At 43.5% G+C, this 19,573-nt stretch overlaps 1 protein-coding gene across 1 annotated transcript in view; it reads right to left on the reverse strand.

Moving 5' to 3' along the window:
• The window catches only part of ATP7B (ATPase copper transporting beta), an 86,030-nt gene that overhangs the window by 44,074 nt on the left and 22,383 nt on the right, over positions 1-19,573 (reverse strand). The window contains exon 3 of the mRNA XM_006083566.3: positions 2,160-3,387. Within this exon, the coding sequence (XP_006083628.1) occupies positions 2,160-3,387 (1,228 nt within the window). The remainder of the gene's footprint in view (positions 1-2,159; positions 3,388-19,573) is intronic.

Raw genomic sequence — 19,573 nt, forward strand, 5'->3', positions numbered from 1 at the left:
GATGAGCATGTAGCTCCAGCCAGAAGCTGAGAAACTGTCCACATCCTCATCCATCCTGCATTTGCATTGACATACCGGGCATGTATCTTGGAATCTAAACAGTAAAAACATTACCACCCAATAGTTGTCCCTCACAAAATGTCCCACACTCCCTCCTTATCTTCAGCCTCTCTCAACCACCCCTCCCTATCTTCTACCCCACTCTGTCCCTTCCAGACCTAAGCTACTGGAGGTCTGCACCTCCCTACCACCATGCAGGCAGTGAGCAACTCCAGCCGATGGTCTCCTCTTAGTTAAACCTTAGCCTCTCTGGACCCTCTTCCTTTATTTCCAGGACTCTTCCCTCTTCTCATGTCACTTGCCTGCAAGATCTTCCTCTTATAGGTGCCACCACGTCCCACCCCCCTACCCCCCATTCCTTCCACACCAGTGCCATCACATTCCTCCTCTGCTCCTTCCCTTCTCACATTCACTCTTCCTTCCTAGGTCCTCTGTCATCTCTGGCTCCAATCACTCAAATCTGCATATCCAGCCCCACTCTCCCCAAAATTCAGGACTCATAAGCCCAGCCACTCTCCAGCATCTACCTCAGCTGGGGCTCATCCCAGGCTCTCCCTTTCCTCCCTAGCCTGCCCCCATCACACACACCCTTAATCTGACACCAAGCTTGGCAGATCTGACCTGAGTGTCTTCCAAATCCATCTCTTGCTCTCCAGCCCACATCATTTCTCACCCAGCCTCTTACGGGGTCTCACTGCCTCAACCCCCACTGCACCCTAACACTGACTGGTCCCCTAAAACATAATCTGGTCTGTACTTCCTCTGATTAAAATCTTCTGGTGACTCCCCCTGCCTTTATAATAAAGTCTAAACTCAACCTGACATGCAGGGCCTATTTGAGGTGGCCCAGCCACCGTCCACCACCCTCTGTGAGTCCTCACACTCAGGCCACTCTCCTCTCCTCTGCAGCTTCCCCAACACACTGTGCTGCCGCTCAGGCCTTCAGACCACTGTCCAGGCTGCTTCTTCCCTGGTCACTTCCCCACCCCTCCTGCCCCACCCCAATCCCCTGCCCCGCACTGGCTCACTCCTACTCACTCTCCCAGAGGAGACCTGCCTAAGCTGGGAGCTTGGCTCAGGTGCCCCTTGCCTAGGCTTGCACAGGACTTGTCCCGTTACACTGCAAGGGTTCCCTCCTCTCAGAAACCTTCTCACTACAACATAAGCTCTCAGGAGAAGCCATGTGGCACTCATTCAGTCGCACAGTCCTGACGTATGATAGAAATTATGCTATATTTGCTGGGCTCCTATGTAAGGAAAATGAAAAATAGGCAAGTGACCAGTCAATGAGAAGAGGGGGGAGCAGGGATGGCCACAACCCTGGAAACTCTGTTTAGTGAGGTTGACATCAAGGTACGTGGACCCTTTGCGCTTTTGTGGAACATTTCACCACATCCATCTTCTCACAGCCATCAAGGGTGGGGAGCAAAGGAAATCATCCTTAAGTCCTTCCCTTACTTCCCACTTTTAAGAGAATGGGCTCTGGGTGGTGAGTCTAATATTACATTATTTTTATGATTTTATTCTATTAAGCAGAGAAATCTTCAGGGAGAATGATGATGATTCTTTGGTCAGAGAAGGACCTGATATTCCTACTGTACTCTTTTTAAAAGCCAAGGTGCCTCAGTGATTGAGCATCAATTTCTGAACCAGGAGGTCACGGTTCAATTCCCAATCACACCTGGGGGGGCACACACCTGGGTTGTGGGCTCGATCCCCGGTGTGGGGGCATGCAGGAGGTAGCCAATCAATGATTCTCTCTCATCATTGATGTTTCTATCTCTCTCTCCCTCTCCCTTCCTCTCTGAAATCAATAAAAAATATATTTAAAAAACAAAACAAACAAACAAAAACAGAATCAGGGTTCTGTTCAGGACCTCAGCATTTTAGTCCCAGCTACACAAGAGGCAAAATCTAAATAAACACTTGGAAATTCTAAGTCCTCTAGCCTGAAAAACTTAACACACAAGGGAAAGTTTCAGAATTCTGTTACCATGGTCCACATGTGAGGCAGTGAGTGTGGCTCACCTGTCCAAACACGCAGGTACGATGCCATAAGACACAAAGAGAAAGGAGACAACCCAGGGTTAACTACGTACCGGAAGCAATGGAAACCTCAAATCCCATTTCTTCTACAGCAGCTCGGAGCTCTTCTGGGTTAATTACAGAGGGATCATAGAGAATCGTTCCAGTTCCATCAGCCAGAGAGACTGATATTTGCTGCACACCTTCCCTTTGGGAGATCAGGCCTTCGATGGACTGGACACAGGATGCACAGGTCATGCCAGCAATAACAAGCACCACGGTACAGCACGCATCTTGCACCTGGGTTCTCTGAGCAGGGACAGGGGAGTGACGTGTAGAAGACCTGTTATCTGTCTCACTTCCTTCTGCTCCATCAGGAAGAGAAACTTTAAAGTTCCCTGGTGGAAGAGCCTCAATCGCCTTCTGCAGGGCCCCCGGGGAGACATAAGAAGGATGGTACTGTACTTGGGCAGTTCTGTTCTCCAAGGACACCTGAATATTTTGAACCCCTGGGAGTTTGCTGATATTTTCTTCAATATTCCGGACACAAGACTTACAGTGCATTCCATCTACGCTCAGTTGCAGGGTGACTACATGGCTCCCTTGCTGCTCCAAGGTCTGAGAGTTATTGACATTCTGGTTCAAAGTAGAAGGTGTCTTTGAGTAAGCACTCTGTAACCGTCCAATATCAATTTGTCCCAGGCTTACAGGAGCCACTTTGTTCTTGATGACAGCTTCAAACCCCATGTCGTTGACATGGTCCCTGAGGTCTTGAGGTTGAATAAGATAAGGCTGATAAGTGATGACTGCCTCTTGGTTGCTGAGTGAGACTCTGACTCTCACCACTCCTTGCAGCTTCCCAATCTTGCCTTCTATGGAGCTGACACAGGACTGGCAGGTCATGCCCTCTACTCGAAGCTTGACCACAGCCTCCAGGATTGGCAAGGACCTTAAAGGCCAGGAGTCAGCCTTTCCTTCTGCAATGCTGGCCTCGAAGCCCATGTCCTCAACTTGACAGCAAACCTGTGGCAGACTCATAACCGATGGCACATATTTTACAATTGCGTTGCCTTGTTCCAAGGAAACCTTTATACTCACAATGCCTTTCAAACTGGAAATCCTGCCCTCAATAGACTTTACACATGACTGGCAAGTCATGCCCGAAATGCTGATGGTGCCACTGATTGTCTCCGAAGGGCACATACCGTCCAGACTACCTTCATAGCCAACATTGTCAAAGGCAAAACTCTGTTTCATTGTTGGTTCCCAGCCACGAGCAGGCAAAGAAAGTTTAGACAGAATCTAAAAGAAAAAGAAATAACTTTTTTTATTCTTAAAACAAAATTTTTTTCTAAACTATCCCACCTTGTCTGTCACTGAGAAAATGGAAAGCAATGCCACTGGTGTCTAAACATCCCAAGAGTACAAGAGCATAAAATGCAGGGAAAGAAAGCTATAAACATTACAGTTGACCCTGAACAATGCAGCGGCTGGGGATGCCAATTCCTATAGTCAAAAATCTGCATATAACTTTGATTCCACAAAAACTTAATACCCGGCCTTCCGCATCCATAAATTCCCAACCTAAGATCTAAAAAGTTGAATTTTAAACAACACAGGTTTGAACTACAAAGGTCCACTTATTAGTGTTGTTCAAAGATCAATTGTGTTTATCAAATGAAAGGGTTCAGATGGGTTCCTTTTAGTTCTGACATTCTGTGATTCTGAACCTAGAAGTCAACTTGCCTACCGTAGTGAAATGTTTTATCTTACCTAGATGTGGAGATGTCTATGGGAAAGGAGTTTACATGACGCAGTTTACAAGCACAGAACAAGCATGCAGGCCTGTGACAGAGGCAGTAAGCACAGCAGCCCACAGGTCTCTCAAGAGACCCTCCCCCAGTACCTGAAACCGCCCCCCAACTTGGTCCTTTCAGCTCTAAATTAAGGGTCTGGCTGCAAATACAAAGATTAGGTAACACCTTAATTCCGTATCTCATTCTAGGTGTGTCTGTCTCAATCACTCAGCAGGGCTTAACTATCCTTAACAATCACAGGGTACTCAAGCATGTCAAACTCACGGCATGTTCCAAATGCAGACCTTCCAGGCCCCATGGGGTCAGACCATGTATACCAGTGAAAAAAGATCTGAAAGTATGCTCCATGAGTCAGAGGAACTGAGCTGGGGCAAGAAGGGCAGGAGTGGAAAAGCTGGAAGAATAGGAAGTTGAGTTTAACAAGAAACTTCTCAATTCTGCCTTTGCTGAGTGTCACTGTCCTCCCTAGTGTTCAGGACAGCTGTAGTCATTACATAAAATTACAAGTGTGTCACCAAATTAAATGGACCCATTTTCTTAATGTACCACAGTACAAGTATAATTGCCTGATTTCTTCTCATAATGATGAGGCCTCAGCCATTCTATTAACATACATGATTTTCTTTCACAGGTCCCAGCCTCAGCACTCTCTTAATTAGATACAGTTTTTATGCCAGTACTATTACATATTTCAGAAATTTGGGAACAGGCCTTTATACATGGTACATGATAAAAAAGCATGTCACTCTGCTCCTACACAATCCTACTTATCTTCAGATGAATCTCAGTTACATGGATTGATCTCCGTATCGCCATCCATAAACTGCATAATCTTTCTAACTTCAGATTTTGAGCAGCTTAACAAGATAAAGTTTAAGTAACTTTTAAAACCGACTATAAATGTTCATTTATATATCCACAAAGGAAATCATAAGCTAGTTTGAGATTAATAATTATAAAGAATTGTTTTTAAAAATACTTACTATAGCATTTCCTAAAATAGTATAGAAAAGAGGGAATAATTAAGTAAGGGACAGCAACCAAGTAGGGCTGCTGAATTCAGTAAATAAACTGAAATTATATATGGTGTAAATATGGAAATGTAGTATATAAGGATGACATAGCTCAACAGTATTAACTGACAACTGGATAGCCACACCTCAGAAATCTATCTGGAAAAATATAAATCTAGAACGTATATATCAAAATACATTTCGGATAGATTTAAAAGGAAGATATAAAAAGCAGAATAATAAAAACATGGGGGAATATCTATTATAATCTCAGAGTGAGGAAAGTCTAAATATGACAAAACAAAAACAAGAAAATCCAGAAGCTATAAAATTACAGATTGATATATCTAACTATAATAAGAGAAAAAATTGCTCAAACCAAGGCAAAAGTTAAAGAAACTGAGGGGGAAAAGCTTGACTTTACATTAAGCAAACTAAGAGCTAATTTCTTTAACACATAAAGAGGTCCTTCAAAGAAGAAAAAGGTTAACAACCCAACAGAAAATATAGGGTAGTTCATCAAAAAGAAAATACAAGTGGCTTTATAATATATAAAAAACTATTAAATGAGAAATGTAACCTTCCAACCTCACTGTGGCATAATTTTCACCATTCAGATTGGCACTCATTTTGATTCTCAGAACTAATGGGAATGTCACTTCTCTGGAAGGCAACTTGGCAATATGTATTAAAATTACAAATTCACATATTCTTTGACCCAGCAACTCTACATCTAAAAATTTAGCCAGTAAATATATATGTTTATATGCAAAAGGAAGCATACAACAAAGGATTGGAAATAAATATCCATAAATAAGAGGATGATTAATTAGATCATTGCACATACAATGGAATACTATCCAGCTCTTAAAAAGATTAAAGCAACTTTGTAAATACTGAAATAGACTGATATCTAATATATTGTTCAGTGAAAAGCAAGGCACAGAAATACACAGTACCTTCAGTTATCTATTGCTGCATGACACCAAATTTAGTGGTTTATAATGAATGCACATAGATTTTCAATTTGGACAGGGCTCGATATGGAAAGCTCGCTTTCTATGCCACATAGCATTTTCTGGAATGGACTGCTCGGGCTGAGGTGCCACTTCCAAGATGGTTCATTCATCACAATGACTGGCAAGTTGATGCCAGCTGCTGTCTGGAAGCTGTTGGTCACAGAAACCCCAGTTCTCTTCCATGTAGCCTCTAGGCTGGGTACACCTCACAATTGGTGGTTTGTAGGTTCTGTAAGGGAGTGTCACAATAGTGAGCATTCCCAGAGAACAGATCCCATGTGCTAGCACATATCAAGCATCACTCTTACTAGTTCGCCGTTGGTCAAATCCAATCACCTGGCCAAGTTCAGTCAATATGGAGGTAATTACATAAAGACTTAAACACAGGGAGGTGTAGTTCATTGGAAGGGCCACCAAAATGAATCTATCACAGTATGCTAGCATTATTTGTGTGAGAAAAACACTATTATACATACAGATGCTTATATATGCATAGATTGTCTCTGGGAGAATATATAAGAAACTAGTACAGAATTTGAGAATTGGACAGTTGAAGGGATCAAGTGACTAGGGTATAAGAGGGGGAAGAGTTACTTTTCACTGTACAACTTATTGTATAATACCAAATTGTGTTACCAAATTCTAATAATTAATTGAAAAATTAAAATAAAATAACATGAGTATAAAGTAGATCCAGAACTGTGACTTGATTGAAATTGTAATTGATATTAATTAAATATTTATTTAAACTGAAAAAGATGAAGGGAAAACTAAGAAAATACCTAAGGACATTCACTTTAATATGTTAGTAAGCAGAAATTGCCTCCTTATAATAAGACATAAACCTCAACCACCCAGTCTGTTGGGAAAATAAATCCCTTTTTTGTCTTAGGTCTAGCTACACCTTACCAAACCCCAAATCACAGTGCTGGTTCTTAATCCCTGGATTACTGCCAAAAAGGGTTAGCAGAAGTGTTGGAAGCTATTTGTTTGTAGCAAACAATGCTCAGAGGTCCCCCCTTCCTGACAGGCAGGTTTCCAAGGACAAGCAGTTATGGAGGACAACACTTTGCAAATAATCAACTTTATGAATCAGCAGAGTATCTGAAGGTTTACAAGCAATCTCCTAACAGTTATTCAGTGTTGGATAGTTTATAAGTGTGCACACGTGGTGGGTGGGTGTGCATGCTTTTAATTCCACTCTGAAGACAATTCTTCGTGGTGAAAAAACTCATGTAATGAGTTCAAACAAGTAAGTTTAGGTTTAAGGGCTCTTCAAGCATCAACAGCACTGGAGAGTGTGGGCCCAGGAGACAAATGCTGTATCAGGGGAAACCTTGTAGAAGCCCTAGTGTTGTTTAATTCTCACTAAATTATGTACTCCTTGAAGACAAACATCTGGGACTCCTTCTGCAGGCCCAACACCAGGTTGGGGAAGAATTTTTGCTAGCTTTTGAATTTTTAATAAACGACTAGTATGATAGGCATTAGTATTAGAAGGGGTTACAAATACAAGAGGAGAGAGGGATTTCACAGAGGGAAATCCAAATGAATTTCTATTCTTTACTATCTCTTTAGGCACCCAGGTCACATGGAATTTGCTGAGAGTGCCAGGTAAAAACAGGTAAAGGAATATAAAGTGTTGATTCAACAAGATGGAGCAAGGAAAGAAAAATAAGACTTTCAGATAGGCCAATCTGGTATGAAGAAATTGGAAATCAGGTGGCATGTTTTGATTAAAGTTTTCAAAGCCAAACTAAAATTGAAAAGTTGTACAAAAGAACCGTGACAAAGAGCAATACTATCGTGTACATAGTGGAAAAACCATTAGTCACTTTTGAGATCTCTCAATTACATATGGATCCACATCACCCTTAAGTAGGGTCCCACTTGCCCACTTATCCTTGAGACTTCTTTCACTTTGAAGGGTGTATAATGCCCTTAACCATGTATAAGCCAAAAATGTCATGCAACTTTTCCAATATATAACCTCCACCTCATACAACTCTATATTCCTAAACTTTCATGAATTCAAAATACAGAAAAGTCCTGATTTTTTGGTATGTACACAGACCCAATGATAGCAAATAGCTAATGATTCTCAGTGTTATTTTATAAGGATGGCATTCTATATCCCTAATACTCAAGGTTAGTCTATAAGGAGGCATTCTTATCACCATTTTACTGTTGAGACAGACTGAGATTTATCCAATGCCATAAATCCATTTAAGTAACAGAGCTGGGATTTAAATCCAGCTCAAAAGTCTAGCAGGCTCTATATTTTTAAAAACAACTTTTGAGGTTACTTTTTCTTTTTAGCCATGTTAATTAAAGAAAGAGACTACAATGCAGAAAAGCAAAATGAAAGAAATACAGAAATACAGCCACTGGAGCAGTACAGAGTGAATGTAGTAGGGAAGTAAGGCTGTGGCCAGGACCATTGAGGCCAGCTGCCTGAGGCTGAGCCTGGCCTTAATCCCTTAGTATCTGTCACCTCTAGCTATCTCAGGAACTTCAGAAAACTACAGTAGAACATCAGTACTCTCTCTGCTTTCTTCAATATATATTTCTAACTCCAAATACACTCAAAACAACTACACTTAGGAAAGGAGACAGAACACAGGCAGAGGTGGCAATTTTGTACATCCTCCTGAATCACTGTGACTGAGTCCCTGCCTGGCTCTGTTCTTATCTGATAACTAGAGGCCTGGTGAACGGGATTCATGCACTGGTGGGGGGTGTGGCCTGAAGGGATTGGCCCACTGTGGGAACGCCACTCATCCCAGTCAGTGGGAGCACACTGACCACCAGGGGCAGCTCCTGTGTTGAGCGTCTGCCCCCTGGTGATCAGTGAGCATCATAGCGACTGGTCGACCAGTCATTCTGGTCATTCTGCCATTCAGTCACTGGGCATTATTATATAGGATTCAACGGATGTCAGAGATTCACAGGGGAGGGGGGATCATAAGAGACCACTTGAAAAGATCATATCCAAACCAGGCATTTGGGTGTCAGCTTCTACAACCCCCAATGAGGAGGAATCGATGTCCCCATGTTAAATTTATAGGCATATAGACTTACAAGAGCATATACTTATGTATTAATACATAAAATTGAGGTTATTTATGGGTAAGCTGATTTTTTACTATCTGTATATATAAGGGTGGGGCAAAAGTAGGTTTACAGATGTTCATATGGAGAATAATACAATCCTCCTATATAATAAAAGGGTACTATGCAAATTGACCCTATCAGCAGAACGACTGGGAATGACTGGTCCCTATGACACACACTGACCACCAGGGGGCAGACACTCAATGCAGGAGCTGCCCCCTGGTGGTCAGTGTGCTCCCACAGGAGGAGCTCTGCTCAGCCACAAGCCAGGCTGACAGCTGCCAGCACAGCGATGGTGGTGGGAGCCTCTCCCGCCTCCTCAGCAGCACTAAGGATGTCCGACTGCAGCTTAGGCCTGTTCTCCGCTGGCAAGTGGACATCCCCCGAGGGGTCCCAGACTGCAAGAAGGCACAGGCCGGGCTGAGGGACCCCCCTGAGTGCACAAATTTTTGTGCACCGGGCCTCTAGTAATTAATAAAGAATAATACAACAATAAACTCTGCTTCACATACTCACAACTGTAAACCTATTTTTTCCCCACCAACTCTGTGTTTTCCAATTTTAAAAATTTAAATTAAAGAACATAAACAAGTATTACTTTCATACTGTTACAGAATAGTAATAAGCTAGGTAAATTCCAGGACAAGCTGAATAGGAAAGACAGATACAGTGGGGCCTTGACTTACGAGTTTAATTCATTCCATGACGGAGCTCATAACTCAAATTACTTGTATGTCAAATCAAAAAGTGAACGAGTGAGACACGTGATGCTGGGCTGATGTTTTGGCGTTCACTGTGACGTTCACTGCGCCAACTAGTGGTGGGGTATCTGAAGCTGGCTTGTAACCCGAATTTTAGCTCGCAACTCAAAGCAAAAAATCGGCCGAAAGACGGCTCGTATCTCAAAAAACTCGTTAGTCGGGACACTTGTAAGTCAAGGCCCCACTGTAGTTAAACAGCAGTTTGCAGCCACCTAGTAAACCCTTTCTTCCCTAAACCAACGACATTTAAGAATAAATGGTTTGCACTTCTCCTCCTCAACCAGAGGGTAAATAGCTTAAATCACCCTACTCTGGGAAATGATAACATAAATCCAATTAAGTGGCATTTGTCAAACATACCCAGGGACAGACAAATTAAGGGAATAAATTGAATTTTGATACATAAGCATAAAGCTGATAAGTATTCTATTGATCTGCCCCTAAAACCTCTGAAAAGGAGGGCCCCCGGGTGCTCTCCCTCCAGGGAGCACACCCATGCCATTCCCTTCCCCGTCTCTTCCCTCCTGCCCCCATGTATCCCTTAACCTCTAAGGCAGGGGTCCTCAAATTACGGCCCGTGGGCCACATGTGGCCCGCTGAAAACATTTATCCGGCCCGCCGGGTGTTTTTGCCGCCGCTGCCTGTTGCTTAGCAGCCGACTCGTCCCAGGCCTGCAGTGCACATGTGTGGAATGTGCGCCACACTCTCCTACTCCCCTCCTTCTCTCTGTCTCTCAACTCCTCCTCTCAGTCTCGGGTGTGATCGGACGAGTCACGAGCTTGCCTGTGCAGAGCCTGCTGCTGCCTGAGGACCCAGGTAAGAACAAGTTAGGATTTTTTTTTTTGAAGTTAGGAGGTCTATTTTTTTTATTTTGCAGTTAGTAGGGCCTTTTTTTTGAAGTTAGGAGAGCCCTTTTTTTTTGAAGTTTTGTTTTTTTACTTCAAAATAAGATATGTGCAGTGTGCATAGGAATTTGTTCATAGTTTTTTTTTAAACTATAGTCCGGCCCTCCAACGGTCTGAGGGACAGTGAACTGGCCCCCTGTTTAAAAAGTTTGAGGACCCCTGCTCTAAAGGGTGCCAGCAGCCCCGCCCCCCAATCGCCCCACCCACTGGTCGCCCTTTAGAGGGAGGTGACTGGCGGTGGCAGTGCATTGGGCCAGCCAGCAGGGGCCCCCCAATCGCCCCATCCACTGGTTGCCCTTTAGAGGGAGGTGACTGGTAGCAGCAGTGCATGGGGCCAACCAGCGGGGCCCCCCCAATCGCCCCGTCCACCAGTCTCCTCACAGATGGCCCTGATTGCCACCCAGGCCTAAGGACCCTACCCTATATATTGGGAACAGTCTCTTAGATTTAAAAATTAAAACCTGGCAAGGCTACTCTAACACTGAAAAAACAGGATGATGAAGAGATGACATGCATGGACTCTGGCATGCACATTTTGTAGTCAGCCCTGATGCTGACACTTATAATTGTATGACAAAGCCAATTAGTTAACTTCTCTCTGCTTCAGTTTTTCCACCCATAAGATGGGGAAAATGGTACTACTGCCTCAGAAGGATCATGTTATGTACTACTATTTATAATCAGGGCAAAAAATGTAGCTGCCCATACAACAGCAAGATGCCTTTCACCTGTATGAAAAGTATGGTCACTGGTGCATGCAGCATCCTGGATTGTGAGAGGGATGTCTGACTGCCGGTTTAGGCCCGACATCCCCCGAGGGATCCCGGATTGTGAGAGGACACAGGCCGGACTGAGGGACCCCATACATGAATTTTGTGCACCGGGCCTCTAGTGCTAATATAAGCAACAATAATAATTATTGTGATAAAAGTGACAACAACAATGAACTGATAATATATTTGTACATCGCTTTATATGCTACAGAACATTTTCATGTATGTTTGTTTAAATATGTCTTTCCTACTTTCAATTTTTTGAGGGTATGTCTGATAGTCTTGGGTATGAGTGAATCCAAGCCTCAGTTTTCTTAGGTGTAAAATGGGGTAATAATGCCCTCCCTACAGTTTTGTAGGGAGGCCTGAAAGCTAGGGGACTTAAAAAGGCTAACATCATAAATATTTGAAAATGATTGACTATGAAGACAAACATGGCCTCATTTGATCTTCAAAAGCAGCTCAGGGAGATATGCAGGGAACTTATTTTCCACCATTTTACTGACGAGGAAAACTAATAATTAAAACTAGTGTACTTATTCCCCTACCCCCACTTTAACCCCTTCAGACTGTCCTTTAACATAGTTTCACAACAGTCCAGAAAGAGCTTCCAGTGATTATTATTTAAATTTTATCTACTGAAAAAAACAAACTAACCCAAACTCAGGCATTAATTAATGCAGACATTGATGAGGGTCCACTATGTGCCTGGGCTGTGTGTGCAACAACCTGCTCTCTGATGTTAAGGGCCAGCCCCAGCCCTGGTGCAGACTGCACTTCCTGGAAAATTCCATACAAATGACACTTGATTGCCTATTTTGTTCGCTTGACCACAGCAAGAAAAAACATTAACCCTTATGGAGAAACTGGATTTAGTATATCCACTATTTGCCCAGGAGAATAAGTAGCATTAACAAAAAATAAAATTAACAAGCTTCAATACATACATATGAACATATTGTTTTCTATATACAACAAAATAAAATTTAGAAATTTACAAACTATAAGACCTCTCCCAAGAAGCACTTCACAATATTACCTCAGAAACCCATTCACACTCTCATTTCAGTTTTACTATCAACAGTTTCAGAGAATTCTACTGCTTTAACCGTTTCAGAGAATTCAACTGCTTTTAACATATATGTATTGTAACAATTACTTCATCAGATTTTTATCAACAGCTTTTTTTTTTTGCTTCAGAATCTTCTCTGATAACACTATATTTCAAGCTCCCCTAAACAAAGAAATTTTAAATAAAAGGTCTGTCACTATTAAGCAACTGTCAGTATCTTGGAATATTTTTTTATATTTGGAAAAAAATAGCTTAGGTCAGAAGCATAATTATGCTCTATAGCAGCATAATTCCCTTAAGTTATTCCCCAGAATTATGATAAAATAATGATCTGAAAAACCTACATTAGATACATGCATTATCACTGGTTACAAGGAATGTCACACAATGATATTAAGATAATTCAGCTATTTATATTATACTAGAGGCTTGTTGCACGAAAAGATTCATGCAATAGGCCTTCCCTTCCCCTGGCTGCCGGCACCGGTTTTCCTCCAGCACCCGGGACCCAGGCCTTCGCTCCAGCCGGATCCGCCTTCAAGCCTTCGCTGCTCTGGCCGGAGCCACCTTCAAGCCTTCGCTGCTCCTGCCCGCGCCTATGTATGCAAATTAACTGCCATCTTTGTTGGTGGTTAATTTGCATATCTCGCTGATTAGCCAATGGGAGGCATAGTGAAGGTACGGTCAACTACCATGTTTGTCTATTATTAGATAGGATTAGAGGCCCGGTGCACGAAATTTGTACACAGGGGAAAGGGGCGTTCTTCAGCCCGGTCTGCACCCTCTCACAATCCAGGACTCCTTGGGGGATGTGTGACTGCCAGTTTAGGCCTGCAGGATCGGGTCTAAACTGGCAGTTACACATTCCTCTCGCAATCGGGACCGCTGGCTCCTAACCGCTCGCCTGCCTGCCTCATCACCCCAACCACTTGCCTGTCTGCCTGATTGCCCCTAACCCCTTTGCCTGCCTGCCTGCCTGATCGCCCCTAACTGCTCGCCTGCCTGCCTCATCGCCCCAACCACTCGCCTGCCTGCTTCATCACCCCTAACCACTAACCTGCCTGCCTCATCATCCCTAACTCCTCTGCCTGCCTGCCTGATCGCCCCTAACTGCTCGCCCCCCTGCCTCATCACCCCAACCACTTGCCTGTCTGCTTGATTGCCCCTAACCCCTCTGCCTGCCTGCCTGCCTGATCGCCCCTAACTGCTCGCCTGCCTGCCTCATCGCCCCAACCACTCGTCTGCCTGCCTGATCACTCCTAACCACTTGCCTGCCTGCCTGCCTCATCACCCCAACCACTTACCTGCCTGCTTCATCGCCCCTAACCACTCACCTGCCTGCCTGATCGCCCCTAACTGCCTCTGCCTACCTGATCACCCCAAACACTCTATTGACATAGAAAGATATCCATGATAGATTAAAGAGGGAAAATGTGTAAGAATGTATTAACATACACTAAACCCTATTTGTCTAGAAGGGAAACAAATCCACACTTTTATAATCTGTTATTGATACTAATCTTGAAGAAACTAGATTAAAGAAATACAATGATAAGTGCTCTAGAAAAACAAATAATATAGTACTGCTGCTGCTGCTGTAACCACAAAGAATGGTCTAAAATTAAAACTTTAATTAAAAGCAGTTTATAGTGGGTAGCCATGCCCAGGCCAGTTTCTTCCCTGACAAAGGTCAATCTTTACCTTAACTACGCCTATTGTCTTTTTGTATCTGAGATAATATGCCTGTGAAATGTCAGGGTAACTTGTAACTTCTTTTTCCGGACCCCACAGGGCAAAACCAAATGTGCCTGGGTGTCAGGACAGAGACCATAAATTCCTTCATTGTTATTGTACCCACCTGGGTAAAAGAACTATGTGTCTGTCATTTTACTTTTTATCCAATCCCAGAAGTTACCTGCCTCCTTTGCTTTCTCCCACCTCCCTAATCTATCACCAATGGATTTCATGTAACCCACTTACATCTCTTCCTTTGATTGTAATGTATAAAACAAGATGAAAAACTGCCATTCTCTGGAGCAATATCCCAATCTGTTGAGATTCTGCTTCCTGGCAATTGATGACAGTTTGGCTCAAATAAACTCATAAAAATTTTTTACAGTTTGAATGTTTTTACGTTAACAGTAGAGACTTCTTTAAGTGACTGGATCACACCACTACATCTAATTTTCCCCCTTTATTTTAACAGGGATATACCTGTGCCATCTGGGCTAGCTTGATTACATCTAGGCAAAAATAAAATCCAATCTATGTGCCCCTCACCCAACATACAATGCTGTATATTGCTTTCTAAAATGGTCAAGTCCAAACCTAACAATATAAATCCACTTCTCCTTTATTTGTTCACTCATTCAACAGCTTGATTACTGAGGACTGATATACTATCAGAGATACAGACCCTAGAGTCAAATAAAAACAGCCGCCACGATTAGCCAAAGTAGTCAGTGGGGCCATGGGTATGGAGTCCTGGGCAGTTGTTTCTGAGAGGAAGAGGAATTCTGCTTTCCAGCTGGAACCAGTCCCTAGTAACCTCTACCCTTCCCATTCCCCCAAAGAGGGATTCTGAGAGGCAGGGGCCTATTCCTTTCCAGTCAGTCCATTGTCCCGGGCCTAAAAAGAGACCAGACTCTAAAAAGAGACCAGGCTCAGAAGGTCTGTGGAAGCCAGGACCAGAGCACCCAGGACAGGCACTGAGGTCCCTTGGGTTAACTTGCTCCTGTTGGGGGTAGGAGGTAATTCTCTAGGAACCTCACAGGCTTAGCCCAACCTGCAGAACCTGCTAATACACCGGGGGAGGCAGGGATGCCCTCTCCAGACTTCATGTTTTTTCAAGTTATGCTTTAAAAGACATTTTTCCCCTTCAGAAGAAAGTTCATTTTAAAGAAGTTTTCTCAAGCATTTTCAAAAAAAAATTACTATTTTGCTACCTTAGACACTGAGCTAAAAATATAAAAGCTGGCCATGAACTGCATAAATGCACATTCATAAATCTCTTCTACATAAATCTCTTGCATAGTACAATTCAAAAATCTCTTTTCACAAAATTTTAGTTTTGGGGACTTTCTAAACAAATAACACTAAAAAAAAATAACTGCTAAAAGGGCAAAGTAATTATGAACGTTTTCCTTTGTATCTAACTAGTCTTTTTTCTCTCCGCGTACCTAGGGCAATGAAAAAGACCCCCTACAGACCATCAGTCCCACCCAGAATTCCTACTAAAAGACATCATTTTTCAAAATGTTACGCGGCCTTACTTTTGAATATTACCAGACCTTTAAGTTAAACAAAATTTTCATTTGCTTAAGAGCAGCTTCTTTTTCCAGAAACATTTTTGAAATGCTTATTGAGTCAAAATGTGGAGGTTAACAAAATAAGGTATACATTTTAAAATTTTTAAAAAGAGAAAGATCCATTTTTGTCTGATTTGCATTTTGGAAAACGTTTGCTCTACAAAGGCTTATAAAATGTCCTGAAAATAAGAAGCAATAAAACCCAACAAGATTTATCCACCATAGTCTTAATCTCTGGAGAATTCACCTTGACTGCTAGGTCTCAATGCTATATTCATACTCTTCCTCCCCATCCCAGATCTGCACCCCTGACCCCTCATATGTAAGACATGGAAGAAACCTCCATCTATAAACCAGATCAACCCCCCTCTTGGCTTTTTAGCCCTTCTGCAATTGCACTGACCTGACTGGAGCGGATTTCCTGTGTTCCATTCAAAACCTCCAGGGAAAATTTTCCTTCCTCTGATGGGGGAGAGCCTTCCTCCTCCAAAGGCATCTGCCTGGTGGGACCCCTGTCCCGAGGGCTCCTCCTCAAGGACCACCACTTGTGGACAGACAGCAGGGTCCCCTGTGAGTCATGCCGAGTTGCTAGGAAGGACTGGTCAGGGCTCCTAGGCATCTCACCCCCAGCTTTCTCCATTGCTGTGTCCAGGGTCACACTTCACCTCCACTAAAGCAGTTCACCTTCACCAGACTACTTGGTCACTTTAAAAGGCAATGCTTTAAAAGGACCCCCCTAACTAGCAATGGGGAAGGCACTTTCTGTGCTCAGTCCTGCAGCTTCCACTCTGCTCCCGAGCCAGCCCAGGAAAGGCCGAGCGAGTCTTCGGTCTGGCATGCAGCAAGCCTCAGGAATTCGAGCAGACTGCACACTGCTGTACATATATTTGCTCTTGTTTATCTCACTCATCACACTGCATTTGGCACTGGGACTCTGCACACGGCCCGCACATGCTCCTGCCCAGAACTGTTGGGACACCTGGAGGCAGGTACAGGAGCCCAGCACAATCATCTCCCAAAGCTGAGCAAGGTCTCCTTTTGGCCATGTGCACTTCCAGGAACCCAACTTAGAGGCAGGGGGGAAAAGCCACTTTTTATTACCAAACTTCCAGCACTTTCTTGGAATAACTTCAGCCTCTTCCATGGCTCCAGTGCTGGCGGTGTGCAGAGCATCAAGGGAGAGAAGTATTTCCTAGGCAACATGACTTGAATTATCAAGGAGTAAGAAAGTTCCATGCTTTCTGTAGCTTTGTTTTTCCTTGGACCAATGAATGGCTTGCCCTCAGTAAGAACTGACTACAGAAACTCACTGGATAACAAAGCTTACCCGTGGTTTATATGTGGCAGAACAGCCAGGAACTAACACACAATTCAGGCTTCTCAGGCTACCGTTTGTTCCACAGGAGGATTAAGAGGAGACATTAGACAGTGTGGTAATCAGGCTGCCTCCAGCTCTGTGAGCAGCAGTGCCTCCCTTCCCATGCCCACCCCCACCCTCCACAGACAAGGAGAAGGAGTGACCTCATTCCTCCATGGGAGAAACAGCTCCACCAGCCACTAATCCTGGCAACACCTCCTGGAACAAGTTAGTGTGGAGTGTGCACACTGAGGACTGAATGGAGCCGGTTGGTAGGACAGTCACTCTGTGTCCGCTGCATTACTTGCCCCTCGCCCCAACAATGTGCTGCTGGGGAGTGGGGAGTCATAGGGGTGTGCACCCAGTGAGGACATTTAGGACACATCCCCTTTGCCCTAACCGGTTTGGCTCGGTGAATAGAGCCCGGGCCCGAGGACTGAAGAAGGGTCCCGGGTTTGATTCTGGTCAAGGGCATGTACCTTGGTTGCACACTCGATCCCCAATAGGGGGTGTGCAGGAGGCAGCTGATTGATGTTTTCCTCTCATCGATGTTTCTAACTCTCTCTCCCTCTCCCTTCCTCTCTGTAAAAATCAATAAAATATATTTTTTTAAAAGAACACATTCCCTTCTGCTCAAGGTCACTGAGGATCTGCCTCTTAAGGGTTGCTTACAGTGACTCCTCCTCCCCAAGAACTCTTGACCAAGAGATCTGTTCTTTTTGAGGTGAGGTGGCCTTACCACTGGTCCATTCACTACAGGCCCTTGGTCACTCTTCTATTTTCTTCTGTTTTCCATTTACTCTGTGGGGATGTGGCCATTTGTTTGCTCCACGTCTGGAACCGACTCAGTGCAGCCAACTCCAAAATGTGTGTGGGTTGGCTTCTTATCTGCCATGTGCTCAGCCAAAAAAGAACCTGCCTCCATTTCTATGAAATGCCATTTAAATCAGTGACCTAAAAGGGATATTTAATGCTAAGGGCCTCAGCCCCCAATCCCACTCAGAAGCTAACAGAGATGAGCCTAGTGTATGTGTGATTTCTTTCTGGCGATCACTCAACTCCCGCTTGCTTACCTATGATCTCCCTATTTCCTGATAGGATCTGTTAAGATTTATGGATTGATGCCTGCTGATCACCTCACATTTCCTTTATTGTGCATGATAAGTAGGTCTTCCAGATACCTGAGTCTTATCCCTTTAAGCACCAGATTTTTAAAAAACTTTTTGCCACTTTGAGTGGAAATCTCCCCAAAGGTATAATTTATCTTTCTACTGCCTTTTAAAATATGAGTTACTATCCTTATTTCAACTTTTCCTTGGTGATATGAAATCATTATAAATAAAAATGCTTCTTTTGTGCAATAGCTGTGAGTAGTTAATAAGGAAAGTACGTTGGCACCATATATCCCAAGTGCTTTTGAATAGTCTATCTTGTTAGCACTGTGAACTATGAAAAGTATACTTTACTGTAAAATACTTTTTCTTCTCCTAAATGGTCACTCAGATGCAAATCATAGCCAGAAAAAGGAGACAGGGCCAGGTTATAAAGGGCATGAGGTTTAGACTTTGCCCTATTGACAGTGGAGAATCTTCAGTTTTTAACAGAAGACTTACGTGATTATATTTGTGATTTAGAAATAACAGTTTGGGCAGACAGAGGAATGAAGACCCAGGGGAAGAGGATTATACTAGCAGGGTTATAAGGAGCAAAGAATTAACAGTAGAGTGGGGATAAGGATGTCCTCCAGGCTCAGCATCAACTGATCACAGCAGGTGACACAAAGAGAGGACCTGAGGATGACAATGCCATTTCCAGTTTGGCAGAAATGAGGAGAAATGAGGGCTGGAGGGAAAGCCTGTCTGTGGGTGAAAATGATGGATTCTTCTTTGTTCCCATAAAATCCTATGAAACAGCCAGGGCTCCAGCCGCTTTCCCGGGCTAAAGAATCAAGTCCAAACTCCTTTTTCTAGAACCTTCTCCTTTCCTCTCTCCTGACTGTTAAATTTCCAGCCCCTCCCCATCTAATCTTCCTTATCCTTTAAGTCCTGCCTCGCCTTAGAGGCGCCTCCACCCTAGCAGGGCTCTCTCTGAATTCCAGTATCCCTAGTGTCAAGACTACAAACTAACAGCCTTTATGGATACTAGATGACAAGTCTCCCTCCATTGATTGCTGCACTCAGATCAGGCCCTACTTATCAATGATGCCCAGCATACACTCAGCAGCGGGAAGACATGTCAGCTCCTGGAAGACGAGGTTCTCCCATCTTATCGGTCCACAAACCTAACAAGGGGGTGAGCAAATATCAGATGTTAAATAAATCCTTGATGAGCCCAACCACAGACCGATCA

Source organism: Myotis lucifugus, unplaced genomic scaffold (assembly GCF_000147115.1).
Source record: "Myotis lucifugus unplaced genomic scaffold, Myoluc2.0 scaffold_7, whole genome shotgun sequence".
NCBI classification, from domain to species: domain Eukaryota; kingdom Metazoa; phylum Chordata; class Mammalia; order Chiroptera; family Vespertilionidae; genus Myotis; species Myotis lucifugus.